The following is a 25,015-nucleotide window of genomic DNA, read 5'->3' as shown; positions in this document are numbered from 1 at the left end:
ACAGGATAAGCATTTGTAGATGTGCTTCTTATGCACAGTATTCATTTATTTATTCCTTCAGCAGTTTATGAGAACCTCTTAGATACTCAGCACAAAAACTCAGAAATGAGTTAGGCATGGTCTGTGCCTGGAGAAAACCAGACCTCTTCTGATGTGATATCTCTCAGGCATCTCAAATGCATTGTGCCCCAAAGTCAACGCATTGCCAGCTCCCTGAAGCCCACTCCACACTCCACCTGAATTCGGGATCTCAGTTTATGGGACTGCCATCCTAGATCTCGAGCTGCCCTTGCCCCTCCCTCTCTGTCACCTGCCTGCCCCTTCCATTCACCCACCCAGTCCTGCTGCTTTCAGCCCACCTGTCCCCGCTCTCTCCCCACTTGGGCTGGAAAAGCTACCCTTCCTCTGTCCCTTGACCTGTGTTCTCCGAGGCCCTGTGCATGCCTAGGTCACTGTGCTCATCGTGCTTAGGACATTGTAAGGTAATTTGTAGGCTTCCCCCATATTTTGTGGACCCCCTGAGGTCAGGCACCCTGTTTTACTCTTTTATCCTCAATACCCAGTGGGGTGCCTGGCATGCAGTGGGTACCCAAGTTTTTTGAGCAAATGAAGGCACTAATGAAATGAGTGAATGAGTGAAATAATCACTGAAAATGCTATCATTTCCTACCTTCATATTCTTGAATGCGCTTTCCCCTCAGATTGCTTTCCCTTATTCAACAAATGTGTTTTCTAAATATGGGAAGCCACATTTCAGGGAGTAAAGAATTGCCTGTTAAGACTTTCTGGCTCATCCCTGAAGCCTTGCAGAGGTTGTAAGTTGCAAGCTGTGTCATAGTATCAATGACTTTGGAGTTTGCTAGTGTAATTACAATGCTAAGAGTGCTGAGAGTGCTGGAGAGCCAGAGACCTGTGGCAAGCATACCTCACTAGGAGCAGAAATGTACCTGAAACAGAAGGAAGCAACAAACAAGGTTTTCTTAAGATATAGCTTCATTTTCATAAAATGAGCCTTTCCAGCAATTCCTAGAATAGAAATATCTCCTCCAAATTAAAGAAAATGATGTTGGAAAGTAATTACTCAGGGGTCAAGGGTCCCTGTCTTAGCACTGAAGGCCCCAATCTAATTCTGAATTAAAATTTGACAAGGAGGAGAGATCCCCATTCCACCTGTCACTTTTAATTTTCCAGATGTGATTTTTATTGGTTAGTTTCCATTGCTTGGGAATATTAATCAATATTGGTGGTAAACACCATACATGTCAAGTACTTTCGAAATCCCAAGAGGACCCCAAATGGGTATAGGATGACTGGTTGCAACTCTCATTCTTATACAGGATTCGTGACACTTTTTTTTCTTATTTTCATGGATAGGAACTTGCAATAAAAGGGTTTAGCCATTAAAATCACAGAAACCATAGGGCTAGGATGGATTGCTTGTTGGGCTCAGTGCTTTGCAATGATGATTCCTGATTTTTCTATAGATCACTTCCCTTAAAATGAATTGTTAGTGACAAATGAGCAAAACGGAATTTTGCAAAAACAAAAAACAAATGACTTTTACATGACTAGTACCCTTTCATCCCCTCTCTGCCACGGTCTAATTTGTCAGGTAACTTCTTGTTGACTTAAGTCCTAAGGAATTTGACTTTGGTGCTGAGAAAGGGAGCTTGGTTTGATAGAAAGGATATCTATATATCTATATATATGCTTTTATTTCAATACATTTGGAGTACAAGTGGTTTTTTGTTACATGGATGAATTATATAGTGAATTCTGATATTTTAGTGCACCCATCACCTAAGTAGTGTGCATTGTACCCAATATGTAGTTTTTCATTCCTGGCCTCCCTTCCACCCTCCCCCTTCTGAGTCTCCAAGGTCCATTACGTTACTCTGTATGCCTTTGCCTATTCATGGCTTAGCTCCCACTTTAAAGTGAGAACATTCGGTTTTTGGTTTTCCAGTCCTGTGTTACTTCACTTAGAATAATGGCCTCCAACTCCATCTAAGTTGTGGTAAAAGACATTATTTCATTCCTTTTAATGGCTGAGTAGTATTCCATGGTGCATATATCCCACATTATCTACTCATTATCTGATGGGCAGTTAGGTTGGTTCCACGTGTTGGCAGTTGAGATTTGTGCTGCTGTAAACATACATGTGCAAGTGTCTTTTTCGCATAATAACTTCTTTCCCTTTGGCTAGATACCCAGTGGTGAGATTGCTAGATTGAATGGTAGATCTACTTTTAGCTCTGTAAGGAATCCCATACTGTTTTCCATAGAGATTGTATTAATTTGCATTCCCACCAGCAGTGTATAAATGTTCCCTTTTCCCAACATCCACACCAACATCGATTTTTTTTTTCTTTTGAATAATGGCCATTCTTGCAGGAGTAAGGCGGTATCTTATTGTTTTGATTTGCATCTCCCTGATGATTAGTGATATTGAGAATTTAGATAGAATATTCTGCCTTATCAGGGAGAACAGGAAAAAAATTCTACATTCTTTCTGCAGATAATTGGCTAGTGACTTTATGCCAATGTAATCTCTCTAGACCTTTTTTTTTTTTTTTTTTTTTTGTGCAATAAACTGTACCATATTTGAAATCTTCTTCTTATATCTGAGTTTCCTGACTTGGCTGACAATTCCTCTTCTCTTTTTCTATCTCCCAAGCTCCTGAATCGGAGACCTAAAATAGATTTTGCTCAAGTGCCAGCCCTGGCTGATTGGTGATGGCTGCCTGTAGAACTGTGTTGAGGAGGATGCAGAGGCTACATGTTGGCTCAGTGGGAACAACTGGGGAATTGATTAGTGCTGTCTGTCATGGCATGCGATTGGAGAACAGAGATGTATGCAAGATACTTGCAAATATTATGTATTTACTGCAACCATTGGTGTTTTCCTGGCTCAGTCCAGAAACTCTTGTATAAACAAGATTCTCTTGTACATATTCTTGGTTCCTTGAAATAAGCTGTGGTATAAAAGCAGAAGAGTAATGGAAAAAACAGTCTTGGAGAGCCTGCCTTTCCTGGGGAATGATTTCCGCAGGCTACATGCCATATTTTATCAAATGTAAGATATACCATGATTTTATGTGCCCGTAAGAAAGAAAATTTGCTACCAAGTATAATGTGACACAGATTGTAATCTTCAGAGATGTTAAAATATGTTTTTTGAAAAGTTTGACTCAAAATGCCTACTGTGTAATGGATTGCATCTTGAGCCTTCACACACAGGTAGGCAATTATTGCTATCTCCTGTTGTTTAGGGGAGCACATTAAGTAGCAGAGGATGAAAGCATCATGTCTAAAGTTACGCTGCTGGTAGGAGTAAGCAGGATGTGAACCAGGGACAACAGAGTGTGTAGGTCTCTAGTCATCTGCGCTCCCTTCTAGGAAGATATTGTCCTGTCTCACAGGTCTTAGAGCAGCTTGAGGAAAAATGTCCAGGCTTGTTTATGTGTGGTGAGGGCATGCCTCAAAAACACTTCCTGGCTGATGCATCCTGTTACTGACTGCTCTAGAGAGGGTTGTCCCCTGTCTCCCGCCACCCCAGTGATGGGGACGAACAATCCCATAGGGAGAATCAAGCAGGGAACTTGAACACTGCCAGAAGTTCTTGGAAGGAAAACAATCTGGTGATTTTGTTGAAATTGGGATCTAGCCTTTATTTTGGGTAGTTAAAATAAGCCTCTGGATGATATATTTGGGGCCTAATTACCCCGGTTTTCACAGAGGAGGCTATTGAGTGTTTAAATAAAGGTAAATGCTTGGCATCACACCAGCTCCAGACATTCAGAGCAGTTTGTTCAAAAAGAAAAAAAAAAAAGGAAATTGGAAGTCACCCCGTCCTCTGCTGCTTCACCTCATAATAGTACTGGAGACTCCGGGAGGCATCTGTGTCATCAGAGACTGGGCTTCAAAGCTCTGACTTCACTTTTCACTCCTGGGACACCAAATTGGAAATGACCCAACTAAGCTACTACTCTGAGCCAGACCATGAGCATAGAGACTGAGTCAGGGACTGCAGCAGGACAGTACTAACTCCTCCCAACCCCAGTCTGTGACAAGCAGGAAGGAGGACAGTCTAGGGCGTGAGGAGGTGTGATTCCCAGCCAGGAGTGGTTAGTTGGCTCTTGGCCTTCACTCAGCGCCCCTGTACCTTGTTGAAAAATAGTGTTTATAATAAAGCTATCATTTAACGGCACACACATCCTGTATGCTAGGCAAATAGCTAAGCACCTGATGTGTTTTACCTTACTTCACCTGCATCAGATGCTCATGTTTTACATCTGAAATAACTGAGACACAGCGAGGTCATGCAACTTGCCTATAACCACACAGCTTGTTAGTGGAAGAACCAGGATCTGAACCCAGGTAGTACTGTTTTGGAGTCCCTGCCCTTAAATAGTATATCATACGCTCCTACACTATGAATAACTAAGCTTATTCTTTATGAATCAAATATTTTAAGGATAATAATAAGCACCTTAAACTCAGTTGCCACCTTGCCTGGATCATGGAATCTAATGAGATCATCTGTGTGGCAACTTGCAGAAACATATAAAATGGCACAGAATTTCTGGTGGTTTCATGATGACAATGATATGTTTAGGATTGATCTCCTAAATTCTGGTAATTAAACCACAAAAACTCTTTGTTTATGTGAGTGTTGGTACTTATGAAATAGCAGGCTTAACATAAGAGGATGAGGCTGGCATGGAGTTTCCAAAGGATTCTCCTTCTGCCTTTAGCTCATCTCCAGGCACTGTTCATCCTGGTCCCTAAAGACCTTTGGACTGTACATGCTTCCTTCCCATTGAGACCGCTAGCATGAGTCTAGCCACAACCAACCCTTATGGTTGTCCCTGGTCTGCAGGACAATGTCAACGAACACCTGCTAAATGAATGAAAGATTTTTACTGTCTACTTTTATTTCCACACAAACCATCATTCTTTTTCTCAATATGCAAGTGTTATTATTGTTAGCTTTATGTCATGATTAGATGTGGAGAGTAAGGGAGGAGAAAGAGTTGCTGCTGAATAACTGGATCGAGTGGAAAAAGACAAGGCTAGGGGTGGGGAGAGGAAGCATCGCCTCCACAGAATGCACTGTCAGTATTAACAGTTCACATTTATGGAGAATTTGTATGACCAAGATGGTACCAAGCACTTTAAGGGCATTATCTAATTTAGTCCGTGAGATTGGCAATAATTACTATCTCATCTCAAAGTAGAAATGGCCATTAGAGGGCTTGAACGCCTTCCCAGCATTGCAAGCCTGGGAAGGAGGAAGCTAGGATTTGTATTCCATCTAAGTCTGCCAGGGCTTAAAGCCCATCTTCTTAAGCAGCTCACTGTACTTGTCTAAGAACTTGTTTTCCTGAGGTAAAATTAATTTAATTGAGAAAATTCCTGAAACTGTATGTGCATGCATATGTTTGTATGTGTCATATATGTGTATACCTGTTTGTGTGTATGCATATGTGTGTTAAGGTGAGATCAGGGAGAGAATCAAGTTAAGAAAGAAAATAGTAAAAAAAAATTAGACAAAAGACTTGAAATGACAGTTTGTAGCCAAAAGGTGGCATCATGAGCTTGGGGTAGCTTGGTTGCAGCTTAATATGATAATATGGGTGGTGTGCAAGTTTTTTGGAGGGGGAAGCATTGCCTTAATAAGGACTTTGGTGAACACATATCAGGGCATACTAGGCCTAAAATATATATGCAAAACATGGATTCATATCTCAACTTTCAAAGGACCTGTAACATGTCTGCACAGAAGTCATTTATCAAGGTAGACTTCGCGGAACTAGAACTGGGTCTTGAATGCCATGAAAAACATTAATGGGTGGAGAGGAAGGCTTGGTGCATTTTAAGTGGGAGGAGTATTTCTTGCCCTATCCCTTCTTGCAGTCTGCAAAACTCTCATCATTCTGCTAGGCCATCTTTCCAGTTGTTCTTTGTCCTTGTTTCAGTTACAGCATTACCACGTGTATTGGAATTTTCTCTTTACCTATCTATGCTCCACAGGAAAGTAAGACCCATGCAGGAAGTGACCACATCCTTTTATCTTTCCATTCATCCTTCCATCCAGGGCATGGTGTGTAGCAGGCACTCAATTCAAGCTATGGCAGTAAATTAACTTAAAGAACAAATGAACTGAAGGAACAAATTAATGACAAGCTTTACAAAGTTCAATTTTAAAAATAATGTGAATAAAGTTTTGTTTCATGCCAGTCTTTCCTGTAAAGATTTTTTAAAACATAAAATTCCCAAATACCTTACTAGCTCTGGGTGACAGAATTCTTTCAGGCAAACTAAAATATGAGAGCTGGGGCATAAAAGAGCATGCTTCATTCTCCAAATCTTTCTTCCATCCCATGATTAGCTGCTGCAGAAATGAGAATTAAGAGGAAATATGAGATTCCTCGATTTGTTTGGATAGCTACTGCATTCTCCCTGCTGTGTTCAATGGAGCAGACCTTTGCTATGGATAGGGAGTGCTCCTAGATAATGATGATGATGTCACTGCTGCCACTGCTGTTGCTGCTGCTGCTGTTGCCATGAAAGTTTCACTTGACTCAGTACATATATGTATTAGTCCATTTTCACACTGCTATAAAGAACTGCCCAAGATTGAGTAATTTAAAAGGAAAGAGGTTTAATTGACTCACAGTTTCTCATGTCTGGGGAGGCCTCAGGAAACTTACAATCATGGTGGAAGGGGAAGCAGGGATGTTTTACATGGTGACAGGAGAGAGAGAGAAGCGGGGAGAGCCCCTTTATAAGACCATCAGATCTCATGAGAAGTCACTCACTAGCATGAGAACAGCCTGGGGAAAACTACCCTCATGATCCAATCACCTTCCACCAGGTCCCTCCCTCAACACATGGGGATTATGGGGATTACAATTCGAGATGAGATTTGGGTGGGGACACAGCAAAACCATATCAACATGTTTCTGCAAAGTAAGTAAGTTCAGGCCCTGGGGAAGCTGGTGCTCAAGCAGGGGCCTTCACTGGTCACACAGGGACTACAGCTGTCAGGAGAGAGAGAGAGAGAGAAAGAGAGAAAGAGAGAGAGAGAGAGAAAGGGAGTGAGGAAGGGAGGGAGGGAGAAAGAGACAGAAAAAGAAAGAGAGAGAGAGAGAGAAAGAAAGAAAGAGAGAGAGAGAAAGAGAAAGAGAAACAGAGTTTGGAAATTATTCAGCAAGTGCTGGTAAATGCAGTCACACAGGATGACTGGTCCATCATCAAATCCTAATGAAATTACCTCCAAATATCTCAGTGCCTTTCAGCTTCTGTTAGTGGAGCTGGACAAATCTGATTTGAGACAAATAATTTTAAGGATGTTCTTAAAGGTAAGACTCCACTGTATCTTTTGTCCTATTTCCTGGCACTGGAAGAGAGGCCAGCTTTTTCTGGTCCTTGGAGAACTTAAGAAACAGCATATCTGCCATTTGGGCATTGGCTGAGCACCTCCATCCCTGACATTGCTTTCTAAGTGCTATGGAACTGGGGACAATCTATGTGGTTTGAAAGGAGTTGACAAGCTGGGAGCCATTGTCCTCCTTTCCTCAAGAAGGGAGGAGGTCTCCTCATTCCACAGCTAGAAAGTCTCTTCATAGTGCAGATCCCCATTTTGCTTCTCTGTAAAGTGGGGCTAGTAATGGTCATTACCTGCCAAGCTTGTGGTGAAGACTGAATAAAAACATGCATGAAGCTCACTGCACAGGGCTTCACACATAGTAGGCCCTTGGTAAATAATAGCCATTATTATTCCCCTTGTGGGCTGTCTTCTCCCTGCTTTGACACAGGTGTCAGGAATAAGATTACAAATTATTTTACAGCCCTGCCTTTCAATCTTTCCTGGATTTGTGAAGTAATGTTCAGCTGTTGCTATGGCTGGGCTGTGAAGAAAGCCTCCGTGAAATACAATGAGGCACACTGTGTCTGCTGTGAAGGCCTGGAACCCACATTGGGAGGAGAAGTCCTATCATGAGTGTCCTTCCCTGGGCATTGAGGGTCTGACAATTCCTGATATGGAATTGTCCCCACCCAAATCTCATCTTGAATTCCCACGTGTTGTGGGAGGGACCTGGTAGGAGGTAATTGAATCAGGCAGGCAGGTCTTTCCCGTGCTGTTTTCATGATAGTGAGTAAGTCTCATGAGATCTGATGGCTTTAAAAAGGGGAGTTTCCCTGCACAAGCGCTCTTCTCTTGTCTGCCACCATGTGAGATGTGCCTTTTATTTTCTGCAATGATTGTGAGGCCTTCCCAGCCAAGTGGAACTGTAAGTCCAATAAACCTCTTTCTTTTGTAAATTGTCCAGTCTTAGGTATGTCTTTCTCAGCAGCATGAAAACGGACTAATCCACTGCCCCTGGGAAAATCCCGTGGGAACAACTGCTGATGAAATAGGCTGTCCCACAAATCTCAGGCCCATCACCGTCGTCCACGGCACTGGCCTTAAGTGACTCAAAGGAACCAATTCTGTCAAATGATCCTTCAAAATCAAAACCCATTTTTCTAGATTTATGCTACATTCATTCAGTGATGCATTTGTGTAGCCATTAAATTATATTTATGATGATTTTTAACAACACAAGACTATTCTATGAATTCTATATAGAGAGAGGGTTGCAGGAATGAAGTAGCAGCAATGACAACATTGACAACAACAGTAATAACAATAAAGTCATCAAGGAAACTGAAGTTCAAGGAGAGGAAAGAAATATGGCCCCTCACCAGAGGGCCTTGATCTCTCAGAGCTCAGAACATGTTCTAAGGCTCACATTATGTTAGTATCTTCTGCTTAAAGGACACATGACTTGCACATTTCTGGAGTTTTACTTTAAAAAAAATCATTTCACTTTCCTTTTATAATCAGGAAAAATAACTTTAACACTATTTCTTTAAAAATAGGAATTAATGAGACAGTCAAACTTACTGAAACTTTTTTTTTGAAACAGAGTCTCACTGTGTTGCCCAGGCTGGAGTGCAGTGGCATGATCTCAGTTCACTGTAACCTCCGCCTCCCAGGTTCAAGGGATCCTCATGCCTCATCTTCCCTAGTAAGTGGGATTACAGGTGCCCACCACCACACCCTACTAATTTTTGTATTTTAGTAGAGACAGGGTTTCACCATGTTGGCCAGGCTGGTCTTGAACTCCTGATCTCAAGTAATCTGCCTGCGTCAGCCTCCCAAGTTCTGGGATTCACCACACCCAGCCCTGTAACATTTTCATATATATAATTTCACTTTTCTTCTGAAGAGTCTGTAAAGACAGAGAGGCACAGGGTTTCATTTTAAAGATAGAGGTGATGTGTGGAAGTGAAGATATTGTTCAAAATTATGCAGAAAGCCAAGGGCAGAAGTCAGGACCCCCAGCCTGTCCTGGTCTGTCTCTCTTCCCCTGGACTGCTTTTCCTTGAAATGTCTCCATTGTCATATATTCTCCCAATTCATTCAACAAACATATACAAAACATTTACAGCATCTCAGGCAATTCGAGAAGCCCTTGGAGAGTCCCAGAGATGGAAATGACAATTGTGTCCCCCCAGGAATTTTCTTTCTGGTGGAGATGAGCATGAGAGATTGACAAAAGAAATGTCAATATAACATGAAAAGTGGCAGCCTGCACAACATGCTCTGGGTACTCGGAGGATGCAGTGACTAATTCCATGGCAGCAACGGGGGATGATCAGAAAAAGTTACAGAGAGGAGGTGACATTTAAATTGCAACTTGCTGTCTGGCATCGGAGTTAAGAGCCCAGGCTCCCAAGCTTGGCAGACCCTCAGAGAACTCCAGCCTTCACCACCTCCTACCTGTGTACTCTGACAGATTACTTATCTCCCCCTAAGCCTCCATTTATTCTTCAGGAAAATGGGGGTAATCATAAACTACCTTGTGGTAAGTTTTTTGAAGAATAAATGAGATAATGCAGGCAAAGCCTTTAGTAATAGCTCATTGTAAATTCAAGAAACTAAAGCTTTTATTATCACTATCAGTAGTAATAATGCTAATCTCCTTTTCTTTCCTCTAAATTAAAACTATTTTCCCTTGTAGGGAAAACAACATTTGCAAAGTCACTGATATGTAACAGCTTCTTACTTTTTGGAAAGTGGCAAGGAGATGGGGTTGGGGGAAGTAGACCAGTAGGAAGTTAGGCTATAAGCACTAGATTGGCGTTAGATTATAAGGAGACTTATTTGTAGGGGAAGGAATTTTGATGCTCTAGGATGGTAGTGGGATGCAACTAGAGATATAAAAACCAGGGAATGACATTGCTAGATGTGTGTCTTAGAGAGAGGCCCCAGGCAGCTGTAAGGGGGTAGAAAATGGTAAGAGAACATAGATGTTGAAGAACAGTGCAGGGGTCTACGTGGAAGAGACAAGGGATCCCGATCGTGAAGTCTTTCAATTAAACTAAACGACACTTCCTGGATTTGGACATTACAAGATGAGGAAAGCTGCTCCTACTCTCAGGGAGTTTAACATATAGTGGGAAAAGGGGAAGATAATGAGAAAGAGCCACAAGAGAATACGTATTGGTTTGTTTTCACACTGCTATAAAGACATACCCAAGACTGGGTAATTTATAAAGAAAAGAGGTTTAATTTACTCATAGTTCCATGTGACTGGAGGGAGGCCTCAGGAAACTTACAATCATGGCAGAAGGCGAAGGAAAAGCAAGGACCTTCTTCACATGGCAGCAGGAGAGAGAGAGCAGTGAGGAGCGAAGGGGGAAGAGCCCCTTATAAAACCATCAGATCTCATGAGATCTCTCTCGCTATCACGAGAACAGCCTGGGGGAAACTGGCCCCATGATCCAATCACCTATCACCAGGTCTCTCCGTCAAAATCTGGGGAATTACAACTCAAGATGAGGTTTGGGTGGGGACACAAAGCCTAACCATATCAGAATACAAGAACAGCATTTGGATGGGTTCAAAAGGAGGCAATGTGACATCCAGGTGGGGTGAATCAGAAAAGGACACCTGCTTATTGTCAGAAGCTGCCCACCAGCCCTTGAGCTCTTTGGTACTAGGCTGGTGTCTGCACTGCATTTTCCGCTCAGTATCCTTGGCACCTTGCCTGGCAGAGATAAGGGGCTTGATGACTGTTTACTGAAAAAAGCGATTACAGACTGAGGTTCATCTGAGATTTTTGGAGCCAAGGGGTACATATTAGTGGAGATGAGGTAGAGTTTCAATCCTTGAAACGCACTCCAGGTCAGCAGCCTGAGTTGATGAGTGCTGATGTTTTGTGTTGTTTTGATTTTGTTCCCTTTGATCCCTGACTCTCAACTACCGAAGGTATATGGTTTTTTATTTTAAAACAAAAAAGCACACCAAAGACAATGACACCAGCAAGTAACTTCTCATCACCTCCATCACCCATCTGTGATTTCTGTTTGTGGAAATGAATTTCATCGGGCTTGGTGTGCTCAGTGGAAAAACTGTGAATCACTCTCAAGTTCAGCAATTAACATGACTCAGCCCTTGGTTCATGAGCAAGAAGGCTTTTCTGTCAGCATAACCAGGGTATCATAGCACCGTGTCTGCTACCTGGGAAACCAAGATGAAGCGCCGAGTAGAGGTCACCATGTTTAACTTATGATTTAAGAAATAAAGGTTCTTGTCAGGAGCAAACATACAGGTTTCATTTGAGTAAAATCTAATATAGGATATTACGGATTCTAAGAATTTGTGAAAGCCATTTATGATAATAAAACTCTTATTTGCTTCCAAGCAAATCATCCTTTGGTGTGATTTTCCTGCCTTTTCACTTTAGTTCTGCTTTGAGCCAAGGCAAAATGCTTTGCCCAAAATGTTCCTTTAGTTAGGCCTTGTCTCTTTTAAATTGCATTTTCTCTGGAATGGACTAGGTCACATGTAATAAATTCTGGCATTTTAATAGAAACATTACAGGGAAAATAGTTAACAATCTGCTTTAATTTCAAAAGTCATTTACTCTCTGATATGGTAAAGCAGTATCTAGGTAAAATGTGCAGAATGCATTGGGATTTAATTATGATGACAATTTATTCTGAAACAATGTTAAACTGGACCATCAATATTCAGGACAAAGATCTTGGCAGGAGGAAGGGTACTGGGAGCAAACATTAGTGTCTTTTTATTCCTGGGTCCTGAATGCCGTGTAGACCTCAGGAGAGTTAGAAGCCTTGGGCACATTACCAGTGGCAGATCCTAATTTCTGTAAAGATCGGAGACTAGGGCATGATGGTGAGAAGGTGGAAAAATTGCTGTTTCTATTCCTCAGGGACTTAAGTTTCTCTTTGGGGAAGACTGGTTATTTGATCTGAGAACAAAACTAAAAAAAAAAAAAAAAAAAAAAAAAAAACACACACACACATACATAAGCCAAAACCACAATAATAGGTCATTTAATTCTAGGAATTAAATAATCCATCAATCATTTTGGGAGTATACTATGAAATAACTTGAATGCAGATATGTATAGATTTATACCATATATCATTCGGGACTGTACCCACTATGGTACCATCCTAATACGAGGACTGAAGGACCAGGGATAAACTGGGGATTAATTTTTAGTGTCTCCCCACTGAATCCAGTGTACTCATTAATTTATTTCTGCAACGAGTATTTAAACCCCATTATGGTACATGATGGAGATACAAAGGCAAGCAAGAATAAGCAAGATTCCTTCCTTAGGGAGACTACAGTCTAGATAGATACCTTGATCAAAGAATGACACAGATATATGTACAAGGACAACTGTGCCAAGGACTTCAATGGTAAGGTCCCTTGTGCCAGCATATGTCTAAGAGGGGTATTTGGCATGGTCTGGGCTGAGTTGGTAGTAGTCATGGGAGGCATGACCTGGGAAACTCCAACAGAGCTGCAGGCTGGGCAGGGAGGGTGGTGTAGGTGGGGAGTATTGCAAGCAGGAGCAATGGGAGCCTTTAGGGACTGAAGGCATGGTGGGTCCAAGAAAGCCAAGAAGGCTGGCTGAGACTGGAGGACAAACACCAGAAGGGCCTGTGGTGGGAGCGTACAGGAGAAGCAGGGCAGGATGTGCAGGGCTTCGGACCACAGCAGCAGACCTGGTCTTACTTCCTAAGTATATCGGGAAGCCACTGAACACTAAGTCAGAGTGTAACGTTATTGCCATCCAAATTTTGCAATGATTGCTTTGGCTGCTATGTGGAGAAGATATTTGAGAAGTGAGAGAGGGGCCGGGAGTGGTATCATGTACCTGTAATCCCAGCACTTTGGGAGGTTGAGGCAGGAGGATTACTTGAGCCAGGAGTTTGAGACCAGCTTGGACAACATAGCAAGACTCAGTCTTTACAGAAAATAATTGTTTTTTAAAAACATAAGGGGGTTGTGGTGGTAAGCACCTGTAATCCCAGTTACTGGGGAGGCTGAGGTAAAAGGATTGCTTGAGCCTGGGAGTCTGAGGCTGCAGTGAGCTAGGATAGTGCCACTGCACTTCAGTCTGGGTGACAGAGTGAGACCTTGTTTCAAATATATATTTTTAAAAAAAATAAGTGTAGGGGAAGATATTGCATGTGGGGAGACCTATTGGGGAGGTTCCTGCAGAGGCCAGTTGAGAAATGAAGTGGGTTTAGAACAGGATGCCCACAGTGAAGAGGCACGCCGACCTGAGAACTTGGCTTAGTTTGGCAATGAGAGGACCAAACTCTGTGTTGCCAACGGATGCATCCCTGCTCTTTATGGGCTGAGAGTTCTGTAGGAGGCAGAGAGAAATTAGACATTTGCAAAACCTCAGGAGTAGGGGTGGTATAATATGGTCCATAGAAATTTAGGCTGTAAATTGGTGAAAAGAAGATGGGGAGGAAGTTGAGGTGAAGGTACTAAAAAATGGGATTATGTTCATTAAAGCAGTCAAATGTGGTTTGCGCCGAATGCCGACAGTGTTGGATTGGGATTTGTCCCCCGCACTTTTTCTTGCAAGCAATGCTTGATGGGCGTAGTGATCATAAAACATCTTTGTTTCTTGGCATTTATAAAAAGAAATACATTTTTAGCATACAGCAAGTTGCCTTGAGCAGCTTAAAATGAGAGCCTTTTCAAGTGAAGGTTATATTGAGGATTCAGCTCAGCTAATGAAGGTAAGAACGGGTTTCAAGTCTAGCCTCATGCTTCCTGGAATGGCCCCGGCCCCTCACACATTCCACCCACCAACCACATTGCTCCCAACACCTACTTCCCCACAGGATTGCTATAAGCCCTTGGTCAAATCATTTAGCCTTCCTTAATTGACTCATGCTTAAAATGGAAGGGACATGGCTCTTAAAGTCTCTTTCACCTCTAGGATATTTGATTCCACACAACAAGAATCTTTCATTCCCGGAGTGCTTTGCTGTATTTTATGTGCCCATATGCTCTTTTGAATCATGGACGACTTTATTACTTAACATTACTTAACATTCATTGTCATGGTTTCTGGTGGATCCTTCTTTTTTTTTTGAGACAGACTCTTGCTCTGTCACCTAGGTTGGAGTGCAGTGGCATGATCACAGCTCACTCCAGGCCTCCCCGTCTTGGTTTAGCTATCCTCCTGCCTCAGCCTCCTGAGTGATGGGGACCAGAGGTGCAAGCCACTACCCTTGGCTAATTTTTTAATTGCTTTAGAGATGGGGTCTCACTACGTTGCCCAGGTTGGTCTCAAACTCCTGAGCTCAAGCAGTCCTCCTACCTTGGCTTCCCAAAGTGTTGGTGTTACAGGTGTGAGCCATCGGCAGTCCTCCCACCTTGGCTTCCCAAAGTGCTGGTGTTACAGGTGTGAGCCATCGGCAGTCCTCCCACCTTGGCTTCCCAAAGTGCTGGTGTTACAGGTGTGAGCCATCGGCAGTCCTCCCACCTTGGCTTCCCAAAGTGCTGGTGTTACAGGTGTGAGCCATCGGCAGTCCTCCCACCTTGGCTTCCCAAAGTGCTGGTGTTACAGGTGTGAGCCATCGGCAGTCCTCCCACCTTGGCTTCCCAAAGCGTTGGTGTTACAGGTGTGAGCCATCGCACCCACAGGAAGTGTTCTTCCCTTGCCCCGAGAAAAACCTGTTTCTGAAAACCACTGCAGCTTCACGGAGTTACTTTCCTTTCTCTCTCCCAATTGACTTCAATCCACAAATGACTGAATATGCATTTATTGAGGGCCTGGCCGATGTGTACCCTACATTGTGCTCTTGGCTGTCACTGAGTTCATTGTCAAGGCACTCTTGGGAGGCAGGGGGTATATCAGAGGAATCAGAGGCTCACAGAGGCTAAGTAACTTGCTCAAGGTTATGCAGCAAAAAGAAGGTAGCACAACACTGTCAAACCCGAGATTTCTGATTCTATGTCCGGGGTTTGTGTTTGTTATTGTTTCTCTAAATTGGGGTTTCCCAGAATGGGAGACTTACTCTCCAGGTGTAAACCCAAGCTGGTTTTAAATGGTTCGTGGAGAAGGCAGGAAAAAGAATACTGAATCACATGACAGGAAAGTTGTTTTCTTTTCAGTTCTCTCAAACATCCTGATTAGTCAAGTAGAAAATGGGCTTGATGTGAATGCGGCTTTAGTATGTGTTGAATATTTGCTAATATCCCCTCTTAACAGAGAGCTGGTCTCAGGCTTAGCAGCCTCAATAGCAACAAGGTTTAGCAAGAATTTAATAAGATATATTTTTATTTCATCTTCTAGTTTTGGAACATGATATTGTTTTTCTTCACATTGGTGATATAAATTTGACTTTTAAGGAAAAAAATTAAAGGGGAAATAATTAAAGAAAAGTACTGAATAAATTAGAGTTCAGGTGTCTGAGCATAATGATACAGGTCATGCATGTGCATCCCTGGGAATGAGGCTGGGAGCAGCTCTCCATTGATTCATGCTGCCTCCCTCGCTCACAGGATACACGGGGCTTCATGTGATCATCATGACACTAAGTTCTGAATCTGCTCTTTATTTATTTCCCTTAGAAATATATAGAAGCAATTATAACGAAAGCCATACTTGCCCTTAGGACCACTGAGGTGTGCTTCTTAAGCATACATTTTGTAACCGAAATCAACCCAAGCTAGTAATGGAGTCTTAAAACCTAGAAAAAATATGTAAGTTTATTGCAAAAGATAATATCCCATTTAAAACAGTTTAGAAATTTACAAAACCTTACATCAGTACATCGTCTTTAAGAAGGTACTCTATAGATGAGCTGGTATTAAGTTCCAAGGATAGTGAGTACACATTTATGCATTGTTTTTTAAACTACAGAGAAAGCAGCTACATAAACTCCTGCAATTTAAGTTGATGTATTGGTCTTTTTCCTTTCAATTTTATAAAAGTAATTTTTGCTAAATTAATACCTCTCCAGATAACCAGATCACCTCAAGTACAGCATTTCTGTAGAATATCATGGTAGATGTTACATAATATTTTACAAAGAAGCAGTGATTTTCACATGAACAAGTGAGTATGCAGTTTTGGTATATGTGTGTATGGTGTTTTAAACATAGAGACGATCATTTTTGTTCATCAGGAAAATGTTTATGGAATCCTGTTTCCTCATAATGATTTTAAGTATCAATTTTTCAGAAGATAACTCCTTCCCAGTTCCAGCTCAGTGGCCCAAGCAATGCGGTGTTGTGCTTTAGTGTAGAATCAGTATAGCCTTGTTTGGCTGTATTTCTAGAAATGTCAACATTTCCTCTTTTTTTTTTTTTTTGTTGTTGTTGTTTGTTGGGGAAGTGCACAAAATGTCAACATTTTCTAGTCCCAGTTTTATTTAATTCCCTTAAGGGTTCATGTGAGGGCCCCAACTGGAAACATATCTATGACCACGTGAGCTTATTAATTTTGTGTGAGGTACCTCAAACATCTCTTTATCTTGCCAGGCTAACTTTGGCCAGTAATCCAGCTCAGCTCTGAGTCACTCAGCTCACGTAATGCGGAACGTGCTAAGAGTTTATAAAGTAGGAAAGCATATGTTCTTATCTCTATTCAAGAATGGACAAACAGGCCCTGGAAATTTAAGCCATTTGCCAAAGGCTAGTGGGATAGACTGCTTGGTTGCCTGGGTCTCTTAATTCTAGGAACAGGGTTTTTACATTCTTGCATGATGCCCGAGAATGTAAATTCATATGAAATTAGTGTAAGCAAAGCAAATTAAGATGGAAGCTCTACTACAAGATAAAATTACATAAGAGATCCCAAATGATTTCACTGTATTGGATTATCCTCTATTCTGTTCTTTTCCATTGCTGGGGCCAACTGAGAGTCGATTGTATGGATACAGGAAAAAAAAAAAATCTGTGGCTTTTAGATAGTGGTAGCATATCTTACTGAAATGTGGCTTCTTAAGTATGACAAGTGTATTTATCTTAATTCTAACATGACGTTATATATTCCGGTCTCATTCTGTGGGCTTAAACATTACACTAGAAACAGAACAAGAACATCTTGAATGACATTCCAAGACTTAAATAGTGCAAGCTGATATTCCTTGCCAAATTTCCCTTTCATTCTCACTGAAATAGCTTTGTGCACTGCATTGCTATGACAGGGGAAGGTGAAACCATCAGAGTGGTTTGCTCAATTAGGCTCCATTTACAGTGGGGTAGGTACATCCCACAAACACACAGGACGCTGTGCTCTACAAAGATTCTAGTTTAGACACTGGATCTTCAGCCAAGGGGATTACAAAATACCTTCTTCGTTTAATGTATGTTTAGTTTCAGGATCCCTTTCTAGCAATGTCAATCTAACCACATGCTGATGGAGAATTTAATTCAACCAGAAGGTATCTGAGCCTTTCCATCCTACCCCTCATCCCCAAGAGTATGTAGCAATTACTTAATTATATTACTTTAGTCGTTTGTTCAGCCATGCAAACTTGACTGGGTCCACATGTATGCAGGTCTTGTCAAAAGAATGAGCCAGACCTTGAAGAACTCAGACTTTGGGATAGAAAGGTATTTAAAACTAAAATAGAAAAAACTATATCCTCATCCCCAGTCCCGCTACTTTTTCAATCAGGTGACCATTGCCTGGTCACCAGGAAGGGAGTCTGTGTTGATTAATATATGTTTGAACCTATCTACATGGCTGTTTCTGGGATGAAGGGATGAGAAACAGTGTTGTGTTTTATCTTAGCCATATCTATGTTACTCATAAGATGTAACTGATGGACAGGTTGCTGGATCTCATGATTTTAAATGTTGCAGGTAAGTTAACTATGGAGTCTTAAAGTTCACACCGAAAACAGACTCCACCCAATTGCCAGGTGGTCTCAGGCCCCAGGCAGAGAAGAAGCATGATGGTTTAGGGTGGGCCCTGGAACAGCTACAACTGCTGAAATCCTCTTTGAATTACAATTGTCCAGCACACACACCAACAAGTTTATACCCTGGGGTGGCCTGACTCTGCCACAGGCAGAAAGGTGCATGCACCATGAGATGACAGAGCCTTAATTTCGGATCAAGGGGATCAATTAGAAAGGAAAACAACCCAACATACCAGGGTGAACCTGCATTTTATGCCCTGCCCACTTCTCTTGTGCTTATTATGTATGCTGATAGCTTACAAAACTGCTAGTTTATCTCATTTTTTCTATGGTACCTGCATATAACCTATAACATCCCTCTATCTTCCGGCTCTGCACAACACTATTTTTTTCTTTTGGGTTGATGAACCCAGAATGGAAAGGAAGTGCTTAGCATCGTGGAGGTGTTGGAAGGTATAGTGTGGGGTTTTGCTCGTGGTGGGAATCTGGACTTGCAACTCAGCTTGAGTTCTGGCTGAATGTGACGGGGAACTTGGCAAGTGGTCACCCTAGTGTCCGTGAAGCCCTCAGCAAGCAGTGGCACGCACTCAGGTAAGGATGGCGGTCAGGTGTCCAGCAGCGGCTACATCAGCTCCAAGGCTCTTCTGTTTCACAGACCAAAGGGCTCACAGCCCAGGGCCTTTGCAAAGAAGTGGGGCAGACCTTAAGTGCAGTGGATTTCCCATCTCAGGGAAGTACGTGGAGATGGGGAGCTGGGGGATGGTCCCAACCAGCTCAGATCCACCAGAAGCATTTCTTTTTCACCTTCTTGGTTTTCCGCCTTAAGTCCTGCTTTTCCGGGGCTGGGGGTTCTGCTGGGGACTTTGGTGGGGGCGATGCCTCCTCGACTGGCTCTGCTTCCTCCAGACTCTGCAAAACTTCATGGAACCTGCCTTCCTGCTGCCGAAAATCATACTCTACACTGAAAAACACAGAGAGGAGGGAAGGAAAGTAAATTTGAATCAGCACAGACTGATTTAGCATCACTCAGGCCCAACTAACATGGAAGAACAAGAGCTTTGGGATCAAATCCTAGATCCTTAGGTACCTACTGGCTGTTTGACCTTGGGAAAGTGATACCACCTCTCTGAACCTCTAGTTCTTCATTGATTGAATTGGCACCTGTAATGCCTTCCTCACAGGGATGTTATTGAGGGTCAGTGAGACCTGATGGCAAGTGTTCTGTAAATATTGGCTCCAGTCTCTCTCTTTATCATTAATGAGTTTTTTTTTTTTTGCATGTGTTATGCATGAAAACTGTCTCATTATTAAAAAATTGAGATAATACAGAGGAACAGACAAGAAAACTGACTGCTCAGTTTCATCATCTGTAAAATGGAGGTAATATGAGCACCTATCTCAAAGGCTTTCTTTGGAATTAATGTGTGTAAACTGAGATCATATAAATGAAGTGCTCAGAGTAGGCCTGGTGTGCGCTAAGTCCTCCGTATGTGTTAGCTTCTGTTACCGCTATCATCGTCATCATTAACATAATTTCTACCAATAGATTATGCCTTGCTCTTTGAATTGCATCTCAACTTAAAGATGTATCTTGGAGAGCTTTACATGTAAGACTGCCTTGTAGTATTCCTCAATATGATGTATTTAAATATTCCTCTACTGATGGATGGACGTTCCCATGCTCTTTTTCGTTGTTGCTGTTGTTGTTGGCTATTTTACTTGTGTGTTTTGGTGTCATTAACATACAGACTCCATTGTCCTGTGCTGATTATCACAAACATCGAGGAGGTGAAAATGAATTTGTCGCAGACCCGGGTCCTTGAGGTCAGGGGACATGGGTGTTGAGCAGAAGCCCGGCCTGTGGGGAGTGGGTGCTGATGCTGTCTGTGACCTCTGCATGTCTGGGAGTCAGGCCAGCAGGCCTCAGAGGCTGAGCCTGCTTCCTCACTCTGGCTAACCCTCCCCAGAACCCAGAGAGCCGGGGCAGGAAAAACAAATCCTCTTAGACATCCCTGTGGGCTGAGCACCGGTTCCCTCTGTCCTTGATTGTCCACTTTCCTCCATGAGGAGGATTTACTTACAGAGGAATTTTCAGTGCCAAGATGCTTATAAGAAAGCTCTTAAGCTTTTCGATGTGTTTGTTACCTGGTTTCATACCAGGGGTCTCAGAAGGCCCAAGGATGAGGAGCCAGTGTGGGAGTGTGGAAAGTGGAGGAAACGTGGTTATGAAAACAGTGCATTCTCCTTGTGTAGCCAGGAGGAAAATGAAATGTTGCATCTGGTAGACCAAAGACCCCATGTTGGTTTACGATGTGGCATGACTGGCCAATGACTTTATACCTAGCAAGGGCTGAAAAACAGCTGTCATTAAAGGGACATCTGCCCTTGTTACCTATCCCCAGGGCCGGGAACCCAAGTTTGTGCTGCTGCAAACGCATGTTGCCGTTGCCATGCATGACGGATGAAGCCCCAAAGGATGCCTTGTCCCTGAGCATTCTGAGATGGAATCTGAGATGGAAGAGGCAGGGCTGAAGAGTCAGAGGGGTGAGGGGGCCCATTTTATAGCCAGACTGACGGGGTATTGGTTCTTAGGGAGCACTAGGAAAGGGTATCTGATTGTTTTGTTTCTGTATTTTTCATCTAGACTTTCCTCTCCTCCACTTACATCCCTTCTCTTTCTGTTCTCGCTTGCCTTCTCTATGGGAACATAATCTTGGCTGGATGACCTATAGGCCGTTATTATGTTAAATTAGAATTATGTATTATGGATGAAACATAGGCTATGTTTTTTAAAGCAAAGCTCTACAGTTTCACTGTGAGATCTTGGAGAAGTCATTTCCCACTTCCAGGTTATTGGGTCCTCATCTGCAAAATGAGTAGTGCCTACGCAAAGGATCTCAGTGAAGCTTAAATGCTGTGTGCATATACAACATGCAGCACAGAGTAGGCACCAAGTATTCAGCCAGTCACTCGACAAACATTTATTGAGCATCTTCTTTGTGGCAGGCCCTGTTCTGGCTCCTGAGGAAGGAATGGTAGACAGACAATCTCCCTAGCCTCCTGGCACTGCCAATCCAGTGACTCTGTGTCCTCAGTGCTGGCATCAGTAGCTGTTAGAGACCTTCTCGCCAAAACTCAGAATTTGCCAGGCCAGTGGGCAGAGGCATCTGCAGACTCACATACTGACTCTTTATTTCAGGAGTCTCTATTTCAGGAAAAACTCTCAAACCATGTTTTTCCTCTGCTCTCACACAACAATCATCAACACAGAAGAAGCCTTCTATGACCAAAGGCGTGGGAGTTTCTCCCCACTACCAAGCAGTGGCCACCAGTTGGTGTCTTCCAAATCAGTTGCAGCACTATCTACCCAGAGATAGCATCAGATTCCACAGACTGGGGGCTCACTCCCACAAGACTTCCCCCTTGTTCCCCCCACTTACAAGTCCGGACCCTTGGAACTCCTGACCAACTAGCTTCAAGTTGGGGTTCCCAAAACCCCTTCTTTGGGTTTGATTAATTTGCTGGAGTGGCTCACAGAACTCAGGGAAATACTCGCTTACGTTTACTGGTGTATCGTAAAGGATATTGCAAAGGATACAGACGAAGGGATGCGTGGGGCAAAGTGTGGGGGCTTCAGCCCCCCTGTGTAGCACTCCTTCCTCCGGGGTATGGGCAGAACCCACTCTGGAATCAGTCTCTTGATCCACAATCAGATTAGAGTCCTGCCTTAGGCAGGTGACAGGAAGACAGGAGAAGGTCAGAGAGAGACTCTGCTTCCTGAGGCCTAACTCACCCAACATGATAACAAAAGATTGTAACAAGGGCTATGGGAGTTATAAGCCAGGAACCATGGGTGAAAACCTATCTGTCTGTCTGTCTGTCTGTCTGTCTGTCTATCTATCTATCTATCTATCTATCTATCTATCTATCTGTCTGTCTGTCTATCTATCATCTATCTAATCTATCATCTATCATCTATGTATCTATCATTATCTGTCTATTATCTATCATCTATCATTATCCATCTATCATCTGTCATTATCTGTCTGTCTATCTGTCTGTCTGTCTGTCTGTCTGTCTGTCTATCTATCATCTATCTAATCTATCATCTATCATCTATGTATCTATCATTATCTATCTATTATCTATCATCTATCATTATCCATCTATCATCTGTCATTGTCTGTCTGTCTATCTATCTATCTATCTATCTATCTATCTGTCTATCTCTAGCATCTATTTGTCTCTATCTATTCATTCCCCCACACAGATAGATCACACACATACACACATATATAATCATAACATCACAGTCTCCTATATCCAGGAGGCATCACCTGGTACTGCACCCCTGTTTGTCTGGGGTAGGGTAGAGTGGGTTTCTGTCTGTACCACCTGAACCTCATTCATCCTAGTGGAAACTGAAGGAGATGGATTGAGAGCCTAGGCAATCCCTGCATTTCAGCAAGGAAGGACTTTAAAATGGTGAGTTGCAAGCTCTGATTCTCACCCCTCTAGCACTGGGAACACACATAGTTCACAGATAGGGAGCATCTATATTCACAATGCTCCTAGCTCCTGAAATAGCCCTGCCCTCCCTACTGTGGCAGAAAAACAATCTTCATCATAGAGTACCAGATGGGGCCAAAGAGAGTGGGTTCCCCCTCTAGGATTTTAGGAGTCTAAGATTTTCTTGTACAAAACATTCCATCCATCATCAGTCCATCCTGCTCTGGGCCTGACGCTGTACCAGGTTCCAGGAACACAATAGTAAGTTAGACAGATGTGGATACTGTCCCCAGTGTGTTTGAGATAGGTGATTAAATAACAATTGCTTTCAAAATATACTTCTTATTTCTCTCAACTACTCCTACTTTCCAGTTCTTCATCCATATGCTTCTGCCAAATTATATGAACACACACATGCACCAGCTGCCTTCCTCTCCTTATATGTGAAGTGTCTCTGACTTCGTAATTCAAACAAACAAACAATGACAACAAATCAGCTGAATTTGACAAGATTTACAAGTGTCCTAATACCTGTTTAAGAAAAATAAGTTGGGCGCAGTGGCTCACGCCTGTAATCCCAACACTTTGGAAGGCCCAGGTGGGAGGATTGCTTGAGGTCAGGAGTTTGAGGCCAGCCTGGGCAACATAGCAAGACCCCATCTCTATAAAAAATAAAAAATTAGCCATGTGTGGTGGTGTGCAGCTATGGTCCCAGCTACTTGGGAGGCTGAGGTGAGAGGATCACTTGAGCCCAGGAAATTGTGGCTGCAATTAGCTATGAGTGCACCACTGCACTCCCGCCTGGGTGACAGAGTGAGTCCCCGTCTCAAAAAGAAAATGATATTAATGCTCTGGATGATTCCAGAATGTGTATAGAACTGGCAGGCCTGGGTCGAAAAGACCAGGAGATGGAACGGAAACTTTGTCTCACCGTCACAACTTGACGCCCAGCCCAATATAGAGGATGGAGTGAGGGCCCCAGAATTGAACACTCTTGGGTTTGAATGGAGGCTGAAGCACTTCCTGGCTGGGTGACCCTGGGCAAGTTTCTTCTCTGCACACGGCTCAGTTGAACTTGGGAGTTACACTAGCTGCCTCGCTGGCTGGCTGTGCAGATGGGACGCAATAACAGGTGAAATCACTGCACACAGAACACCGTCTCGGCCCATTCCACTCTTCCTCACTAGGTCCTCTGCCTTCCCATCTCAGCTCCTTGCATCAGCCTTCAGCTCTTCAGTAGCTGCACACCTTACCAGCAGCATCACTCCTCACCCCTCCCCACCATCTACATTCAGGGAAGAATACACTCTTTGTGTTTCTATGGAAACACAGCAGGGTTCCATTATAATCACTGGGATTTAGGGAGCTCCCCACTCCCCTCTTGTGACTGCCCCCACTGGTCTTGAACAATTTAAAGGGGATCGAAAGTAACTTTCTTTTCAAGACCAGGCAAATAGCAGAGTATGGAGAAGTGTGTGTGCTTTGGAAGGAAATTTATTAATGTTTTTTAGGCCAAAGCAATTTATTAACATAAAGGAAAATTGCCACTTTTCTTTTTATTCATCCGTTTGACACACTGCAGTTGAATTTGGAAGGGAGGAGAGGGAGTATATTTTGCTTTGGTGGCAGCTACCTTATAAATGGGGAGGGACAGCGCCCTGTCATCTGCTTTGTGTCTTGGGGCTGGGTAGAAAAGAGAAGATGCGTTTCTGTTTCCTACTTAGCTACTTACACCATGCTCAGCAACCCCTTGCAAAGAGGAATAAGTTGCCAGCTTGGTGAAAATTGAAGTCAATTCTTAGCAGAGGGTTGTTTGCAGATACTGGAAGACTCTCTGCTTTGGGTTTCAGCTCAAGGACCCAAATAGCACACCAGTAACTTTTCTAACCTCACCTCCCTTTCACTGCTTCCACCTACTCTCTGTACCCTCCCATCCTTACTATCTTCCACCATCCGTATTTCACATATGCTCTATATTCCATGCAGAATCATAAGAAGGAAGACAGGTGCAGAGTGCTGAGTTTGCAGAACCCTGGCTTACAGTGGAGGGTAAATAGTAGTTAAGAAATTGTTACAATGCAAGATTCTGGACACGAGCCCTTGAGATAGTCCAGAGCATTCAACGTATGTGAGTTGGTCCTCCTGAGGAGGCATGGGACATAGGACCTGTGGTTCAGGGATGCTCAGTTAATTGCCTGAGGAACCTTAGAGCCCTTCACATCCAAGGAGA

The 25,015-nt window shown here is 42.9% G+C and overlaps 2 protein-coding genes across 5 annotated transcripts in view; one reads left to right on the top strand and one right to left on the bottom strand.

Moving 5' to 3' along the window:
* The window catches only part of DOCK2 (dedicator of cytokinesis 2), a 433,847-nt gene that overhangs the window by 196,712 nt on the left and 212,120 nt on the right, over positions 1–25,015 (top strand). The window lies entirely within an intron of this gene.
* Positions 16,730–25,015, bottom strand: part of INSYN2B (inhibitory synaptic factor family member 2B) — a 118,859-nt gene continuing 110,573 nt past the window's right edge. For both annotated transcript variants that reach the window (XM_050794650.1, XM_050794651.1), the window contains exon 4: positions 16,730–19,237. In XM_050794650.1, the coding sequence (XP_050650607.1) occupies positions 19,051–19,237 (187 nt within the window). In that variant the 3' untranslated portion in view covers positions 16,730–19,050. The remainder of the gene's footprint in view (positions 19,238–25,015) is intronic.

The sequence above is a fragment of the Macaca thibetana genome, chromosome 6 (assembly GCF_024542745.1).
Source record: "Macaca thibetana thibetana isolate TM-01 chromosome 6, ASM2454274v1, whole genome shotgun sequence".
Lineage (NCBI taxonomy): Eukaryota > Metazoa > Chordata > Mammalia > Primates > Cercopithecidae > Macaca > Macaca thibetana.
This window is presented reverse-complemented; position numbering and strand designations above follow the sequence as displayed.